General features: G+C 36.0%; 1 protein-coding gene across 4 annotated transcripts in view; it reads left to right on the top strand.

Moving 5' to 3' along the window:
• VPS13A (vacuolar protein sorting 13 homolog A) overlaps nt 1-16,211 on the top strand; it is a 227,052-nt gene that overhangs the window by 37,287 nt on the left and 173,554 nt on the right. For all 4 annotated transcript variants that reach the window (XM_069476374.1, XM_069476372.1, XM_069476375.1 and 1 more), the window contains exons 15-19: nt 233-362; nt 1,259-1,353; nt 1,669-1,811; nt 12,046-12,235; nt 12,320-12,434. In XM_069476374.1, the coding sequence (XP_069332475.1) occupies nt 233-362; nt 1,259-1,353; nt 1,669-1,811; nt 12,046-12,235; nt 12,320-12,434 (673 nt within the window). The remainder of the gene's footprint in view (nt 1-232; nt 363-1,258; nt 1,354-1,668; nt 1,812-12,045; nt 12,236-12,319; nt 12,435-16,211) is intronic.

Here is a 16,211-nt window from a genome sequence, read left to right as displayed (position 1 = left end):
TTTTTTTTTTTTTTCAATCATTGTCTCTTGTAAAACAGTGGGGAGAACTCTATAGTATTCCTAAATTCTTATGTTTGGCTAACATTCTAGTTACTATGTTCTGTTGTTAGTGTGTATATTGTTTACATTCATTTGCTTAAGTAGATAAGTTCTGGAAATACCATGCTTCTATTTCTTTCAATTGCTAAATAAAAGATAATTTGTCATTTATTTGAAAATTTATTCATTTTAGGTAAAAAAAGCTGGACTCAGGATTTTTAAGGAAGGGGTAAAAGATCCAGAGGATAATAAAGGATGGTTTAATTGGCTGTGGTCTTGGTCAGAAAAAAATACTAAGGAACAACCAGATGTTAAACCTGGAAGTATGTCCATTTCATTTTACATTATAGTCAGTCATTGAGCATGAAAAAGTTTTGCAAAAAAAAAGTTCTCTAATTAAAGTAAATAGATATTGTAAGTAGTTATATATCATTTAAAATTATTAAAACATTTAAAAATACATATATTAAATTAAAACTTAAACAAAAAAATTTTTAATCTTACTAATGCTTACAAAAGAGCTTTATGCCCAGAGGGGTCAGTAAATGCATAGATAAAAAAAAAAAAATAAAAATTCCAAAATGGTTTAAAACATTATAAATTTTTGCTAAACGTTTCTTGCAAAGATTTTTTTTTTCTTTTGAAAAGTTTCTTTCTTTTTTTTTTTTTTTATTTCAGCATATTATGGGGGTACAAAAGTTTAGATTATGTATATTGTCCATGCTCCCCCCCACCCCCCCAGACTTTTGTTTTTTTAACTAAATGTTTACGATCATAGCTTTGGAGGCTTAGAGACTTAGGTGTGTGTCTTAGATCTGTCACTTATTTGCATTGTGTCTCTAGCAAGTTATTTAAGCTCAATAAACGTCAGTTTTATCATCTTTAACACGTGGAAGAATTATGATATTAATACTGTCTACTTTGTATGCTGTGTGTCTTGATTCACACAGTGCTATTAAGTGTCTAGTACAGTTAGCTACTTTTTGAGCTAATAAAAACATTTAGAAATTTATATTGTTAAATTTATATATTTAGCAGTTTATATTTTTGGAGAATTACTTATAAAATTGCCAGTGTCATTCTAACATTCATTGTTTATAATTTCTTAAAAGCATTAGAAAAAGTAAATTTTGTATTTCATTTATTAAAGGCAGACAAATTATGTGTCAATTTTGTATTTTCATTTAAGAACACAAAGCACTTTTTTAATGATTTGTAGCTCTTGAAGAAATGTTGACACCTGAAGAAAAAGTTTCACTCTATGAAGCAATTGGCTATAGTGAAACAGCAGTTGATCCAACCTTGCCAAAAACAGTAAGATGGTTTTTGCTTTATACCTTGGAGTTTAATACTATATATGTCTGTTTTTAATACTCTCAAAAATATATGTTATTGACTTGTTCTATGATCTGTTTCTGGATCTGTAATTGCATTTATTATTTAATTTCCAAGGGAGCGATAAAAATTGTCTTTTGTTTTTTTGGTGTTTTTGTGGTGATTCTTTAATAAAATGTGGTTTTAAAGTATTTTGTGGTTTTTGAAATGAATAGACCATAAGAATAAGATTATTTTTGGTGTTTATATACACGTACATATATTTTTCATTTTATTCTTCTGAATATATTCTAGTTTGAAGCCATGAAGTTTTTTGTTCACTTGAAAAGTATGTCTATTATTCTAAGAGAAGATTATGAAAAACCTGAGCTGTTAGATATTGTAATAGAAGAATTTAGCACTTTGATGGTACAAAGACCAGGAGCACAAGCAATAAAGTAAGTATTAATTTATTTTTTTAATCATATAAGAAAAAAATTTCACTGTAAGGTTGGAAGTTAGGTCACAATCTTGCAGTCTTTTTAAAGAGTATTATGCTTTAATGTGTCCTTTTGTGATTTTAAGAACTTAGTTTTTCTTTTCAATAATATGTATATATTTTGGAATTAATAAAACAATATTCAGTAGAAAACTGGAGGCCAGTGAAACATACAAGGACATTAAATAATAATATAAAAATGATCAGAAATTATACCACACAAGGACATTCGTACTTTGAGAGAGGAGTCTGCCAGCCTCCTTATTTGCTAGCAAATTAATAAACTCCTCTTTCCTTCTCCTCAAACCGCTTGTACTCGTTCTTCTGATGTGCTCTGGGGGACAAGTGCCAAACTTTTGGTAACAGAATTTGGCATCCCTGGTTTGGCCCACCAGTGCCCGGTGGAATGGCACCGTGCAACTGCTGGAAGAAGCAGGGAGCAGCCCTGGATCAAAGCCATGGGTCTTTGCAAGTAGGAGCAACTTCTTTTCGAGGTGAGAGAGCAAGGGACAGCCCTAGCAGCTGCCGGAGCCTGTTTTAGCTGTGGGGCCCATCTCTGTCTCCCTGAAATAGACACAGCTCCCTGAAACCTGAACTGAGTTGAGGAGAAGGAAATGAATTTGGAAAGTGTCTGGATGCCAGGCTATTGGTGGGTAAGTTCCCTGGTGTGCATGCTGAGACCCTTGATTCTACCCATTTGGGGAGGGTTCAAAACCCTCCAGGTCTGCGGCAGGGGATTCATTTAGGACCCTATCAGGGCATTTATTTTGAGGCGCTGTTTAGGGGTGGAAGTCACGAGGTTGAGGAGAACTAGGGAACCTGGTTTGAATTTGGAGCTCATTTGTGGTTCCTAAGGAACAGGGGGACTAGGTCACCATTTGAGATTGGTTTCTCAAGGAGTTGGGGGATTAGGCCACCCATTTGGGGAGAATTTTGAACTGTCCTGCTCTATAAGGGCATTGGTTGAAGGCCCAGGGAATGGGCGATTAGGCCACCCATTGGGGAGGATTTTAACCCTTCCAGCTGTTTGGGGTGGCATTTGTCCTCTTTGGATTCCATTTGTTTGATAGGCCCTGGGATTTTTGTATCCCTAGTATTGACTGTTATGTATGAGTTTTCTTGCAATTATAAGGAAGCACCATCTCAAAATCCCCTGGGAAAAACTTTGGCTAACTATAGCTACCAACCTATGTGTAAAGGGAATGGTATTATTGTAATCCATGTACGTGCTGAAGGGTGAGAAGTGGCCATTAAATGGAAATTCCCATTTGATTGATAGGCCTTGGCATTTTAGATTGTTTGTGTTAGGAATTCCCTATATTGTTTGTGTTTGATTGTGAGACTTTGTCTGAGTTTTTGTACCTATGTCTGAAGATTTTTATGGTACCACTTGTCTGGGGTGTGAGGAAAAGTGGTGGTTGGTACTGCTTGTGTGGAGTGTGAGAAAAAGTGGTCGTTGATGGTCTGTGGTTTATTCTGAGCTGTTGGTTCTTTTAAAATTCAGAGCTCAAATGATTGACCTGCCACAATAGAGTTAAAATGTTGAGTCTCAAGCTCTCTGTATGAGATAAACTCATGGTTTATGGTATACAAAATGATCTGTGTTCATATGATTTTTGATAAATACGGTCCTTCTGTCCCTGCTGGAACCCCCACAGCCACAAGGGTGAGGTACCAGGCAGGGCTACAGCCCACGGCAGACCAACAGGAGGGAGGACTAGAGCACATGGCCCCTGCTGAGTGGCACACAGCAAAGGGGAAGGAATGCCGGCTGCCACTGACATCGTGGCACCATGGGAGGGGCTGAGGAGGCAGCTGCCTGAATTAACTCTTAAGTCCCACGTCCAGTAAATTATGACAGGGTTTCGAATGGTCTCTCCTGGCAGCAAACTCAGTTTGGGCCAGAAGGAAGCCCTAGCCATAGCAGGGCAATTTACAGCAATATCAGATAGAGAGCTTGAATGTGCAATGACAGACAACAGGGTCCTTTGAGACAGTCAAAAGGAATGGGCAAAGAGGCTACCCCAGACTGACTTTTTGTAAAGAAGAAAGATCTTGAAAGGCATATTGCTCCAAATTGCAAAAGATTCTGGGTCCAGGAAAGCAAAGTCTTTTTTTAAGTCCAGGACTCAGACAGCAAAGGAGGGGGCCTGGATTCCCCTGCCTCCAAATATCCCCACGGAAACCCTAGGCAAAATTGAAAGTGGGGACTTGATTGGCACTAGGAAAAGGATAACTAAATGTGGTTTTTTTTTTTTTTTTTTTGAGACAGAGTCTCACTTTGTTGCCCAGGCTAGAGTGAGTGCCGTGGTGTCAGCCTAGCTCACAGCAACCTCAAACTCCTGAGCTCAAGGGATCCTCCTGTCTCAGCCTCCCGAGTAGTTGGGACTACAGGCATGCACCACCATGCCCGGCTAACTTTTTTTTTTCTATATATATTTTTAGCTGTCCATATAATTTCTTTCTATTTTTGGTAGAGATGGGGTCTCGCTCTTGCTCAGGCTGGTCTCGAACTCCTGAGCTCAAACGATCCGCCCACCTCGGCCTCCCAGAGTGCTAGGATTACAGGCGTGAGCCACCGCGCCCGGCCTTTTTTTTTTTTTTTGAAACAGAGTCTGACTCTGTTGCCCGGGCTAGAGTGCCGTGGTGTCAGCCTAGCTCACAGCAACCTCAAACTCCTGGGCTCAAGCGATCTTCCTGCCTCAGCCTCCCAAGTAGCTGGGACTACAGGCGCGAGCCACCATGCCCAGCTAATTTTTTGTTTCTATTTTTAGTAGAGCTGGGGTCTCGCTTTTGCTCAGGCTGGTCTTGAACTGAGCTCAAGCAATCCTGTCTCGGCCTCCCAGAGTGCTAGGATTACAGGCATGAGCCACTGCACCTGGCCCTAAATGTGTTTTTATGATTGTGTATGTTCATGGTGCCCTTTGGAAGGAAAGGGGTCTCCTGATGGCAGGAAATAAGGATATTAAGTATGCTACCAAAATAATGGCCCTAGTAGAGGCTGTGGCTGAGCCCAAATGGTGGTCAGCATGACAAAGAGAAATCAGGCCACTGGCTGAGCTGCTAAGGAGGCCACTGGAAGCAACCTGTTCCTCAGGGCTTTGATACCCTGGCTAGATTTAGACCCCCTTAAAAGCTAAAGACTAGGGCTCTGACATTTGGGATGGCACAGCTAAATGGATACAGAAATCTCATAGACTCATCTCCTACCCAAAGCTTTTAGTTCAGCCTCTTATGAGGTACCTGTGTGAATACACGTATTGGGAACGTAGTAATACCTTGATATATTTGGTGGGACCTCATTTGGGAGGACTCTGTTTACAACTAACTGTTTATGTGTTTGGGGCAGTCCAGAGACAGAAAGGTGACCCATTATACAGGGAACCCACCAGGTGGGGGTCCGCCCTTTTGATGATTGACAGTTTCACTCAGATGCCTAGGCTTGTATTGGTAGATACCTTTTCAGGCTGGGTAGAGGCTTGTCCTACCTGGAGGAAAGAAGGAAGCATGTGAGGTTACCAGAATCCTTCTGGAGGAACTTGCTCTGAGATGGGCTCCTACTGGAAGCTGAGAGGGCCCTTGCTGAGTTCCTGCACGTGTACAGAAGCAAGCCTCAGAGGAGACAGGATGACAGACATCAGTGGTCCAGGGAAGGATGTCAAGCAAATGGAGAATAACATACTGGTGATGGAGGCCATGGACAGACGGCTACAGTGACAGCTCGACCGCTCAGGATATCACTGTTTGACTACTCCATGACAGTGCCCATCGTGGGAATCTTTGTTTCCTGCCTTCTACACTTGGATCTGTTACACAATGTCCTGTGCTTGCTTATAAACTTCTTTGAGTGGACCCCCAGTGGGAACTTTATGAACCATTTCTCTAAAAAGCTGACACAGTGGACTCAATGATCCCACAGGTCATCAAAATGTTCATAGGCTCCTTTCTTCCTCCAGAACAATAATGGACCCTCCTTTGTAGCAAAGGTAACCCAGCAAATAAGGAAAGCCCTATATCTATAATGGAAGTCGCATGTAACCCCCCTAAAGTGGGATACAGTATTGCCACCTGCCCTCCTCTGGATAAGCGTAGCCCTTTAGAAGCATGCTTAAGTTAAGCCCCTAAAAATAGTTTATGAGAGACCCTTCCTAACACCAAGTGGTAAGTATGGTAATATGACCATGAGTAAAAGAAAATAGAATGAAACAATACATCAAATGAGTGGGTTGGGTGCTAACCACTATACGTAAGTTTGCCTCTTTCAGGTCCCTGCTCCAGTTGGAAACAGAAAAGTGAAAGGGACCCTGTGAAGTGTCTCTAACAACTCACACCTCCTTGAAATTGTCAGAAGTGAAACTTTGGGTCCATCATAAAGAGATGTAGCCTCTAGTGGAGGGGCCATCCTTTAGGTGATCTAAAGTATCTGTTTGAGAAAAAGAAAAAAATGAAAATTATGATATTTTTGCTAATCTTTCGTTGGCCATTTGTTCTGTCTGTAGGATAGAGGGACAACTTCTTAGTGAGGATTTCCCGGGCTATCGCTTCTTCTGTTGATCTGTCTTGCTGCTGGGTGTGTTATCCTAAAACTCGTTTGGTGCAAGTATTTCTGTACATGATTTCTGAATTTGCAGAAACTGGTCTCTCAGATCACCTACAGGGTGCACTGATAGCTCCGCACTCAGAGTCCCATGTTTCTTTCTTACCCAGCCCTGTATTAGACATTATGTGCAAAGCAACAGGAAGGACACACAATCCTACTGGTGTCTTAGATACCAGGTGGGGTAAAATCTCTCTTACCAGGTATCCTCCATCTCGCCTTGTCAGTCCTCATGGTTGTAGTTGTTGCTTTTGCCCTTTTTTACCTGATAATCTGTTGTTGTAAATCCACTGCCATTATGGGCCTAGTTTTCTTGTTCTTGTGATGTTTTGTCTGGTTTTGGTATCAGGGTAATTGCTGGCCTCAAAGGATGAGTTAGGAGGTATTTTCTCTTCTGTTTTTTTGAAGACTTTGAGAAGGATTGTTATGAATTCTTCTTTAAATATTTTGTAGAATTCACTAGTGAAGCCATTTGGTCCTGGACTCTTCTTTGTTGAAAAGTTTGGATTATTGATTTACTCCTTATTGGTTATAGGTTTTTTTTTTTTTGAGTTGGAATCTCGCTATGTTGCCCGGGCTAGAGTGCCGTGGTGTCAACCTAGCTCACAGCAACCTCAAACTTCTGGGCTCAGGCAATCCTCCTGCCTCAGCCTCCTGAGTAGCTGGGACTACAGGCACACGTCACCATGCCCAGCTAATTGTTCTGTATATATTTTTAGCTATCCATATAATTTCTTTCTGTTTTTAGTAGAGGCGGGGTCTCGCTCTTGCTCAGGCTGGTTTCGAACTCCTGAGCTCAAATAATCCGCCCGCCTTGGCCTCCCAGAGTGCTAGGTTGGTTATAGGTTTTACTGTGGCCTTGAAAGTTTTGTAATACATAATTATCTCAATTGATGCAGAAAAACATTTAACAAAATCCAAAATCATTTTATGATTTAAAAAAAATTTAAAAATCCTCCAAAAACTAAGAATACAGGGTCCTCCCTCAATGTGAAAAACTTTCTTTTAGTAAGTTTTATAATACTAAAGTTTTATTGTAAATTGATAGTTTATAGGTTTATAAGTAAGACCTATAAGTTATAGTAAGTTTTACGACAGGTTTTTAAGGTTATAGAAAGGTTTTACTTCTTATTAGTTACCTGATTTTTTATTTCTTTTTGAGGCAGTTTTTGTAATTTGTGTGTTTCCAGGAATTTGTCCTCTTAATTTAGGGTATCTTTTATTGATGTACAATTTCTTGCAGTATTCTTCTATAAGTCCTTTTTATTCCTCTGAGGTCTGTAATAATGCCTCTACCTTCATTTCTAGTTATTTGCATGTTCCCTCTTTTTTCCTTAGTTTAACTAAAGGTTTGTTAAGTATGTTGATCTTTTCAAAGTAGCAACTTTGGTTTCTTTCATTCTCTCTAGGGTTTTTGTCTTCTCTATTTCATTTGTCTGTACTCTAATATGTATTATTTATCCTCTGAACATTGAGTTTAGTTTGCTCTTCTTTTTCTATTTCCTTAAGTTGTAAAGTGAGATTGTTTATTTGCTATCTTTCTTTTTACATTAAAAAGAAATGCTATCATTCTTTTTACATTTGCAGATAAAAATTTTCTTATGAACACTGTTTTGGATACATTCTGTATATTTTGGGATGTGTTTCATTTGCATTCATTTCAAAGTATTTTCTAGTTTCTGTTGTGATTTTTTTGTTTAATCTGTTGATTGTTTAGGAATGTTTGTTTAACTTCCAAATATTTATGAATTTTTCAGGTTTCCTTCTGTTGAATTTTAATTTGATTCTGTTATGACTGGAGAAGATGCTTTGTATAATTACATTCTTACTAAATTTTTGAGACTTGTTTTGTGGCCCAACATTTGGTCTATCCTGGAGAATGTTCCATGTGCCTATATTTGAGAAGAATGTATTTTGCTGTTGTCAGGTGGAGTGTTCTCTTATATCGAGTTGATTTTTAATGTTGTTCAAGTTCTCTATTACTTTATTGTTCCATTGTCTAGATGTTCTTCTTTTATTCAAAGAGGGGTATTAAAGTCTCTAAATGTTATTGTAGAGCTATTTATTTCTCCCTTCAATTGTGTCAATGTGTGATTTATATATTTTTGGAGCTCTGTTGTTTGGTGCATACATATTCATAATTGTTATATCTTTGATGCATTAGCCCTTTTAATCACTATATAATGATCTTTTTCTCTTATAACAGTTTTTCATTTAAAGACTGTTTTATGTATCATTGTAACTACCCAGCTGTCTTTTGGTTACTAATTGCATGGAATATGTTTTTCATCCTTTCACTTTCAACCCGTACGTGTCCTTGGATGTGAAGTAAATTTCATATTGATGGTCCCTGACTTAGGTGTTTTAAATGCATTTTCAATTTAGGATATTTTGAACTTATAATGGGCTTATTGGGACATAATCCATTATAAGTTGAGGAGAATCTGTATTGTTGTATCATGTCTTTTCTTCCATTTTGCCAGTCTCTATTTTTCTTTTTTTCTTTCTTTCTTTTTTTTTTTTTTTTTGAGATAGAGTCTTGCTTTGTTGCCCAGGCTAGGGTGAGTGCTGTGCCGTCAGCCTAGCTCACGGCAACCTCAAACTCCTGAGCTCAAGCAGTCCTCCTGCCTCAGCCTCCCGAGTAGCTGGGACTACAGGCATGTGCCACCATGCCCAGTGCATATATATATTTCTATATATTTTGAGTTGTCCAGCTAATTTCTTTCTATTTTTGGTAGAGCCGGGGTCTCACTCTTGCTCAGGCTCGTCTCGAATTCCTGACCTCGAGCAGTCCTCCCACCTCGGGCTCCCAGAGTGCTGGGATTACAGGTGTGAGCCACCGTGCCTGGCCAGTCTCTATTTTTCATTTGGTAGATTTAGTTCCATTTACATTTATAGTGATTAATGATAGGCAAGGAATTCATTTTGTTATTTGTTTGCTGTGTGTTTTACCTTCCCTTCCCTTAGTTCCTACAATACTTCGGTGTTTAAATTTTTTTGTATCTTTTTATTTCTTCCTCAATTTCTTTTACTGGATATATTTCAGTTATTTTGTTAGTGGCTACTATGGGGATTACAGTTAACATTTTGAGTTTAAGACAATCTAGTTTGAATTGAAAGTAACTTATTTTCAATAGTGTATAAAACCTCTGTTCCTATGTAGCTCTGTTCTTCCTTTTTACGTTATTATTTTCACAGATTACCACTTTACCCGTTGTGTGCCCATTAATCTAGATTTTTAATTGTTTTTATGAATATGTTTTTAAATCCAAGAGGAAATAAAAAGAGTTAAAAACCAAAAATGCAACATTACTGCTTTCATTACTGTCTGATATCCTCTCATTGCAGCTTTTAGGAGTCCCTTTAACCTTTCTTGTAGGTTGAGTCTACTAATGACAAACATTTCAATTTTTGTTTATCTGGAAATGTCTTAATTTCTGTTTCGTTTTAGAAGGATAGTTTTGCCCGATACAGAATTCTTGGTTGACCTTTTGTTTTTTTGGTTCTGCACTTATATCATCTCATTTGCATTTGGCCTCCGTGGTTTCTGATGAAAAATTAGCTGTTAATCTGTTAAGTATCTCTTGTATGTGATGAGTTGTTTGTCTCTTGCTGCTTTCAAGATTTTCTTTGTTTTGTCTTTTGACAGTTGATTATAATGTGTCTAAGTTTATCCTAATTGTTGGTCTTTGAGCTTCCTGGATGTGTAGCTTTGTGTCTTTTATCAAATTTGAGAAGTTCTTGGCTAATATTTCTTTAAATTTTTTTTGTCTGTTTCTTTTTCTTTTGTCCTGAGATTTCCATAAAGCATATGTTGGTCCTCTTGATGGCCTCCCGCTTTAGGCACTGCTCATTGTTCTTTATTTTTCTTTTTGCTTCTTAGACTCACTAATTTCAGTTGTCATATATTCAGGTGTGTTGGATCTTTCTTTTGGAAGCTCACATCTTCTATTGAACCTATCTACAGGTAGTCCTGACTCATGATGGTTTGACTTATGACTTTTTCACTTTACAATGTGCAAAAATGGAATGCATTCAGTAGAAACTTTAGTTTGAGTACCCATGAAACCATCCTGTTTTTCACTTTCAGTATAGTATTCAATAAATTACTTGAGGTATTATAAAATAGGCTTTGTGTTAGATGATTTGCCCAGCTATAGGTTAATGTAACTATTCTGAGCCTGTTTAAGGTAGGCTAGGCTAAGCTATGATGTTCGGTTGGTTAGGTGTATTAAATGCTTTTTTTGACTCAACAGTATTTTCAGCTTACAATGGGTTTATTGAGATGTAACCCCATTGTAAATTGAGCAGCATCTGTAGTGAATTTTTCATTTTAGCTATTGTACTTTTCACCTCCAAAATTCCTATTTGGTTCTTTTTTTAAAATTTACAATTTCTGCCTCTTTATTTATATTCTCTGTTCATACATTATTTTCCTAATTTTTTTATTTCTCTGTTCATGGTTTCCTTTAGCTCTTTGAGGTACTTAAGGCAGCTTATTTAGTATCTTGCTTAGTAAGCATAATACCTGGGTTTTCTTTTACTGTGTATGCGTTATAAAGTTTTTGTTTAAAACTGTGATTTGAGTAGTATAATGTGGTAACCATGGAAATTGCCAAAGATTAGATTTTCTACCCTCACCGGGATTTGCTGTTGTTGATTATTGAGAGTTGCAGTTTTCCATTTGTTTACCTACTGCAGTAGGTGGAATTGCATATGTCAATTCCTCACCCCCAGTACCTGTAATCGGAACCTTATTTGAAAATAGGTTCTTTGCAGATACAGTCAAGTTAAGATGAATTCATGCCGGATTAGTGTTGGCTTTAATCCAATGACTGGTATCCTTAAAAGAAAAGGGAAATTTGGACATAGACTCAGAAAACCAGAGACTGGAGAAGACAATTTGAAGACAGACACAAGAAGAGAATGCCATGTGATGACATCTTCTTAGCTGTACCCACAGAAAGTGTAAACTTTCTATAACATGGTGTGGCAGCTGGTGCTGGGAGATAATAGCTCAGATGCCACGGACACTCCCTGTTCTTAACAAGTCATCGTAGATTTTCTTGCATAAATAGTTTTCTGTTTGCCTTATGCCCTTAGGTCAATTTCCAGAGACTTCATAGTTTTCACCAGTTGTTTCACTGGTTGGTTTGTTGGGGGAGGGGTTGCTAAGCTCCTCCTATAGTCATTCTAGATATCCTGCCCAGTGCTTGGTTTTTAAATGTTTATTTTTATTCTTACAAGAGGAAGTGCTTATAAAATTGAATTAAACATGAAAGATTTTCTAGTTTTACACTGATTAAGCATTGTAGGAATTTTCTGTTATTTTAATTTTGGATTTTATCTATATGTACATGAAACATTAGCTTATAATTTTCTAACATAGAAATCAACATGTGAAATAGGATTCTTTGTGAAATAATTTATGTCAATTCAGAGGAATCATTGTGTGTTTTCTTTGATGTGAATGGACTGGAGTCAGGAAATGCAAAGTGAGGTTACCTTCATTAATTTTTATTTTATCATTTTCAGTTTGAAAAATTGTTTAAAATTGTATTGTTTCTTAATTTTTGTCCTATCCTTTTTCATGCAGATTTGAAACCAAAATAGATTCATTTCATATTACTGGCTTACCAGATAATTCAAAAAAACCCCATCTCCTTTCTTCATTGGATGATGCTATTTCACTCTTCCAAATTACATTTGAGATAAATCCATTGGATGAAACTGCTGATCAAAGGTGTATCATAGAAGCTGAACCTTTAGAAATGATATATGATGCAGTAAGCATTTTTATATTACCAAGTTTTAATATAATTCAGTTTGCTTGAGTTTGTGCCTCACGTTAATGATGTTTATTTCAACAGAGAACAGTGAATAGTATAATAGAATTCTTCAGACCTCCAAAAGAGGTACATCTAGCACAACTCACTTCAGTGACTTTGACAAAACTTGAGGAATTCCGTGATAAGACAGCAACAGGTAAATGTCAATATTAATGTTGGTGAATTAAACACTGTACCCTATAATATACTTTTATTTGTGGTAAAATGTACTTTATATTTCTAGACTGGTTACATTTTAACAGAAACTAATTTAGTGCTTTTGTGTTTAAAGGACGATATAATAATAATCTTTTTATTATGATTAATAGTTCATACCTAGTAACCACATTTAAGTTAATTGTAAAATGTTGCTTAGAATTTTTGGACCTCTATTTATGACAGGTACTGACCTCTCATTTTCCTTTCTTGTAATGAGTTCCAGATTTATTATATTGGCCTCAGAAAAGAAAAGTTCCATTCTTTTTATTCTTTAGGAGAGTTTGTGTAAAGTGAGGTGTTATTTCTTCCTTAAATATTTGGCAGAGCTTAGCACTAAAAGCATTTGTGCTTGGAGATTTCTTTATAGGAATGTTTAAGATTATAGATTCAGTTTTTTAAATAGTTGAGACTTGTTTTCTAGCTCAATGTGTGGTATTTTAAAAAAAGTACCACATATGCTGAAAAGCCTCTTTCATGTTTATACATATTCATTAGGTCATATTTATTAATCATGTGCTTCAAATCTTTTGTATCTTACTGGATTTTTTTCCCTCCTTTGTCACCTTGTTCCAACAATTATTTAGAGAAATACATGAAAAATGCCTCATTATAAATGTAGATTTTTAAAATTTCTTCTAGATCTGTTAGTTTGCTTAAAAAAATAAATTTTAAGGGTATCATTAGGTATACGCAAGAATAAATTTTTTTCCTGCTAATATCAAATCTTTTATCTATATAAAGTTTAATACTTGTGTTTTTAGTAATGGTTTAATATTTTTTATAATTTTTTATTGTAATTGTGTTTTTTGGTCTGATGTCAGTATGGTGGATATACAAGGGTTCTTTTGGTTAGAATTTTCCTGGTATTTTTTTTTTTCCATTTTTTTACCATTTATATGTTCAGGTGTGTCATGTCAATAACATAAAGTAGGATTTTTTAAAATCTAGATTTATGGTCTTTGTTTTTTATTTGTATCTACTATTTACATTTAATTAATTTAGGCTTATATCTAACATCTTATTTTGTGCTTTTTAATTTGGCTTTCCTGTTTTATTTTTCTTGCCTTCTTTTGGATAAATTCTAGGATTCCTTCCTTTCCCTTCTCATATACTCTACCATTTGGAAGTTAAACATTCTCTTTCTCCTTTTACTTTAGAAATTACACTATACATTTTTGTTAAAATATAAATTTAATAAAAATTTTTACATTCTCCTAGTCATTGTATGGACTATAGTACAGTTGAACTGTATTTACCATCCCCTGACTTACATGCTATTATTAATTTTTTGTTTTACTTTTTAAAAAAAACTATTGGACTTTTTTGTATAGTTAATGTAAGTTTAGAATTATCTATATATTTACTACCTTCTTTGCTCTTCATTGCTATTGCACCTTACACCTTTTGTCTGATTTTATTTTCTTTTGTTGGAAGTTCATTTGTAAATTTTTTCTTGTGAGAGTCTGTTGATGGCAAACTTTTTGTTTTGTTTTGGTCTGAAAAATTTGTTCACTCAGTTTTGAAAGATATTTTTATTGTATAGAGAGTTAAAGGTTGACATTTATTTTCACCTCAACACTATGAAGATACCATTCTACTGTTTTTTGGCTCCCATTACTGATGTGAGGATTCAGGTATCAGTGTATCTATCTGCTACTTCCTTGTAGATTTTCTGTCCTTTATCTTTTACGTTTAAGATTCTTTTGTATTTTGTTATTTCGGTATGAATTATTCAGCTGTAGATTTGCTTTAAATATCCTGTTTGGGATTCATTGGGTTTCCTGAATCTGAGTACTTATATCTTTAATAAATTCTAGAAATCTTTCTGGAAAATTCTTAACTACTAACTCTTCAGATATTTTTTTCTCTTCTCTTCTGGAACTCTAGCTAAATGTATGTTAGCCTTTTTTACTCTTATCTTCTATTCTCCTTAACTTTTGTATCCCACTTTCTTTCCATGTTTTTTTCTCTGTGTTACCTGTTGGGGGTACTGAGTACTTCTTCAACCATGTCCAATATGCTATTAAATCTCTTTATTAACTTCAACTTCAGTGATTGCATTTTTCACTTTAAGAATTTATTTTTGTGATATGTAAAATCTGCCTTGTCATTCTTTTTTAGTTTTGTGTTTCCTATGGATATCTTTAAACTTGTCTTCTATTTCTTCAGACATCATAAGTGTTTTATGTTCTGTCTCACCAGATAATTCTCTCTCTCTATTCAGATAATTCATTATGTGAAGACTTTTGTGATTCTCTTTCTCCTACCTTCTCCTTTTTTTCCTGCTGGTTCTTATTCATGGTAACTCATATCTGTTCATGCTTAGTAACATTTAATTGCAAGATGCCATTTTCCTTAGAAAATTATTTGGAAGAAATCTCTGAAGCCTAGGCTAAATGGGCTTTCATTCAAGGAAGAATTGTATTTCTTCTGTCAGGTATCCTGGGTATGTTGGTCGTACCACTTTAAATTCATTGCTTGAGATATTCTGGACTAGAAAGTTAAAATTTATCTATTTGGGTAGAGACTCATATATCAGTTATATTTATCTATTCATTTAGAGTCTTTCTTTCATTCCTTCCTTTCTTGCATTCTTTTTGTTGTTGTTGTGGCATTAGCCTCTATTAATTCTCTTCTTCCTTTATATCCTGGTTTCTTTCTTGTGTTGTAGGTTGAATATCCCTTATCTGAAATGCTTGGGATCAGAAGTGTTTTGGATTTCATGATTTTTCAGATTTTGGAATATTTGCATTATACTTAGTTGTTGAGCATCCCTAATCTGAAAATTCAAAATTTGAAATTCTCTAGTGAGCATTCATTTGAGCATGACCTTTGAGCATCCTGTTCATGTGGTGCTCAAAAAGTTTTGGATTCTGGAGCATTTTGGATTTCAGATTAGGATGTTAAACCTGCTATTTTCTTAAACCTTTCTAGGATCTCAAGGTCTTTCACACCTTTTTACTTTTTGTCAAGTGAGGGATCAGCTTATAGAACATGCATACATAGTTATCTTTTGTCTCTTGCAGGAAGACAAATGTCACTGTTGTTAAAACACTTCCTTTGGAGTACAAGATTTTCTAGTAGGATTGTAGTGATTCATTTTCTTTCAGTGATTTCATTTATTTACTCATTCAAATATTTATCAAGAGCCTAATCTATATGTCAATGCTATGATAGGTTTTAGGGAACACAGCAATGCACAAAATAGATGTAATTCTTGCCTGTTGATGGACCTTATAATTTTATGGATAGGACAGATGTAAAACTAAGAGTAATCTGCTAAATAATTGTGAGCAATGTTGTGTGAGTCCAATCAGGAAAGAGAAACCACATAGTAATTTGAATAATTTGAATTATTAACTGTAAAGGTTTGTCTTGTTACTCCAAATAGTAACTTTAAAGAATGTAAAGAGAGTAGTTATAAGGAGTATAGGACTGAGATAGCATTCCCTAGGAAGAGATCCCTCTTCCCTGAGGATTGAAATCCCAACCTTGTTGGAGAAGGAACCTTTATGACTCATTGAAAGGTAGAAGAGTTATTGTAGTGCCATGCTGGCAGAACTTGCTGAAAATCTGCTCTTTGAAACAGAGATCCATCCTCTGAGAAGACAGGGAATCATGGTCATGGGACAGTGTCTCACTACACTCATTCTGCTATGAAACCACCCGTGGAGGGTTCTAGGGGCAGCCACTGGCTGTTGGGTGCTCCTGGCCC

Source organism: Eulemur rufifrons, chromosome 7 (assembly GCF_041146395.1).
Source record: "Eulemur rufifrons isolate Redbay chromosome 7, OSU_ERuf_1, whole genome shotgun sequence".
NCBI lineage: Eukaryota > Metazoa > Chordata > Mammalia > Primates > Lemuridae > Eulemur > Eulemur rufifrons.
This window is presented reverse-complemented; position numbering and strand designations above follow the sequence as displayed.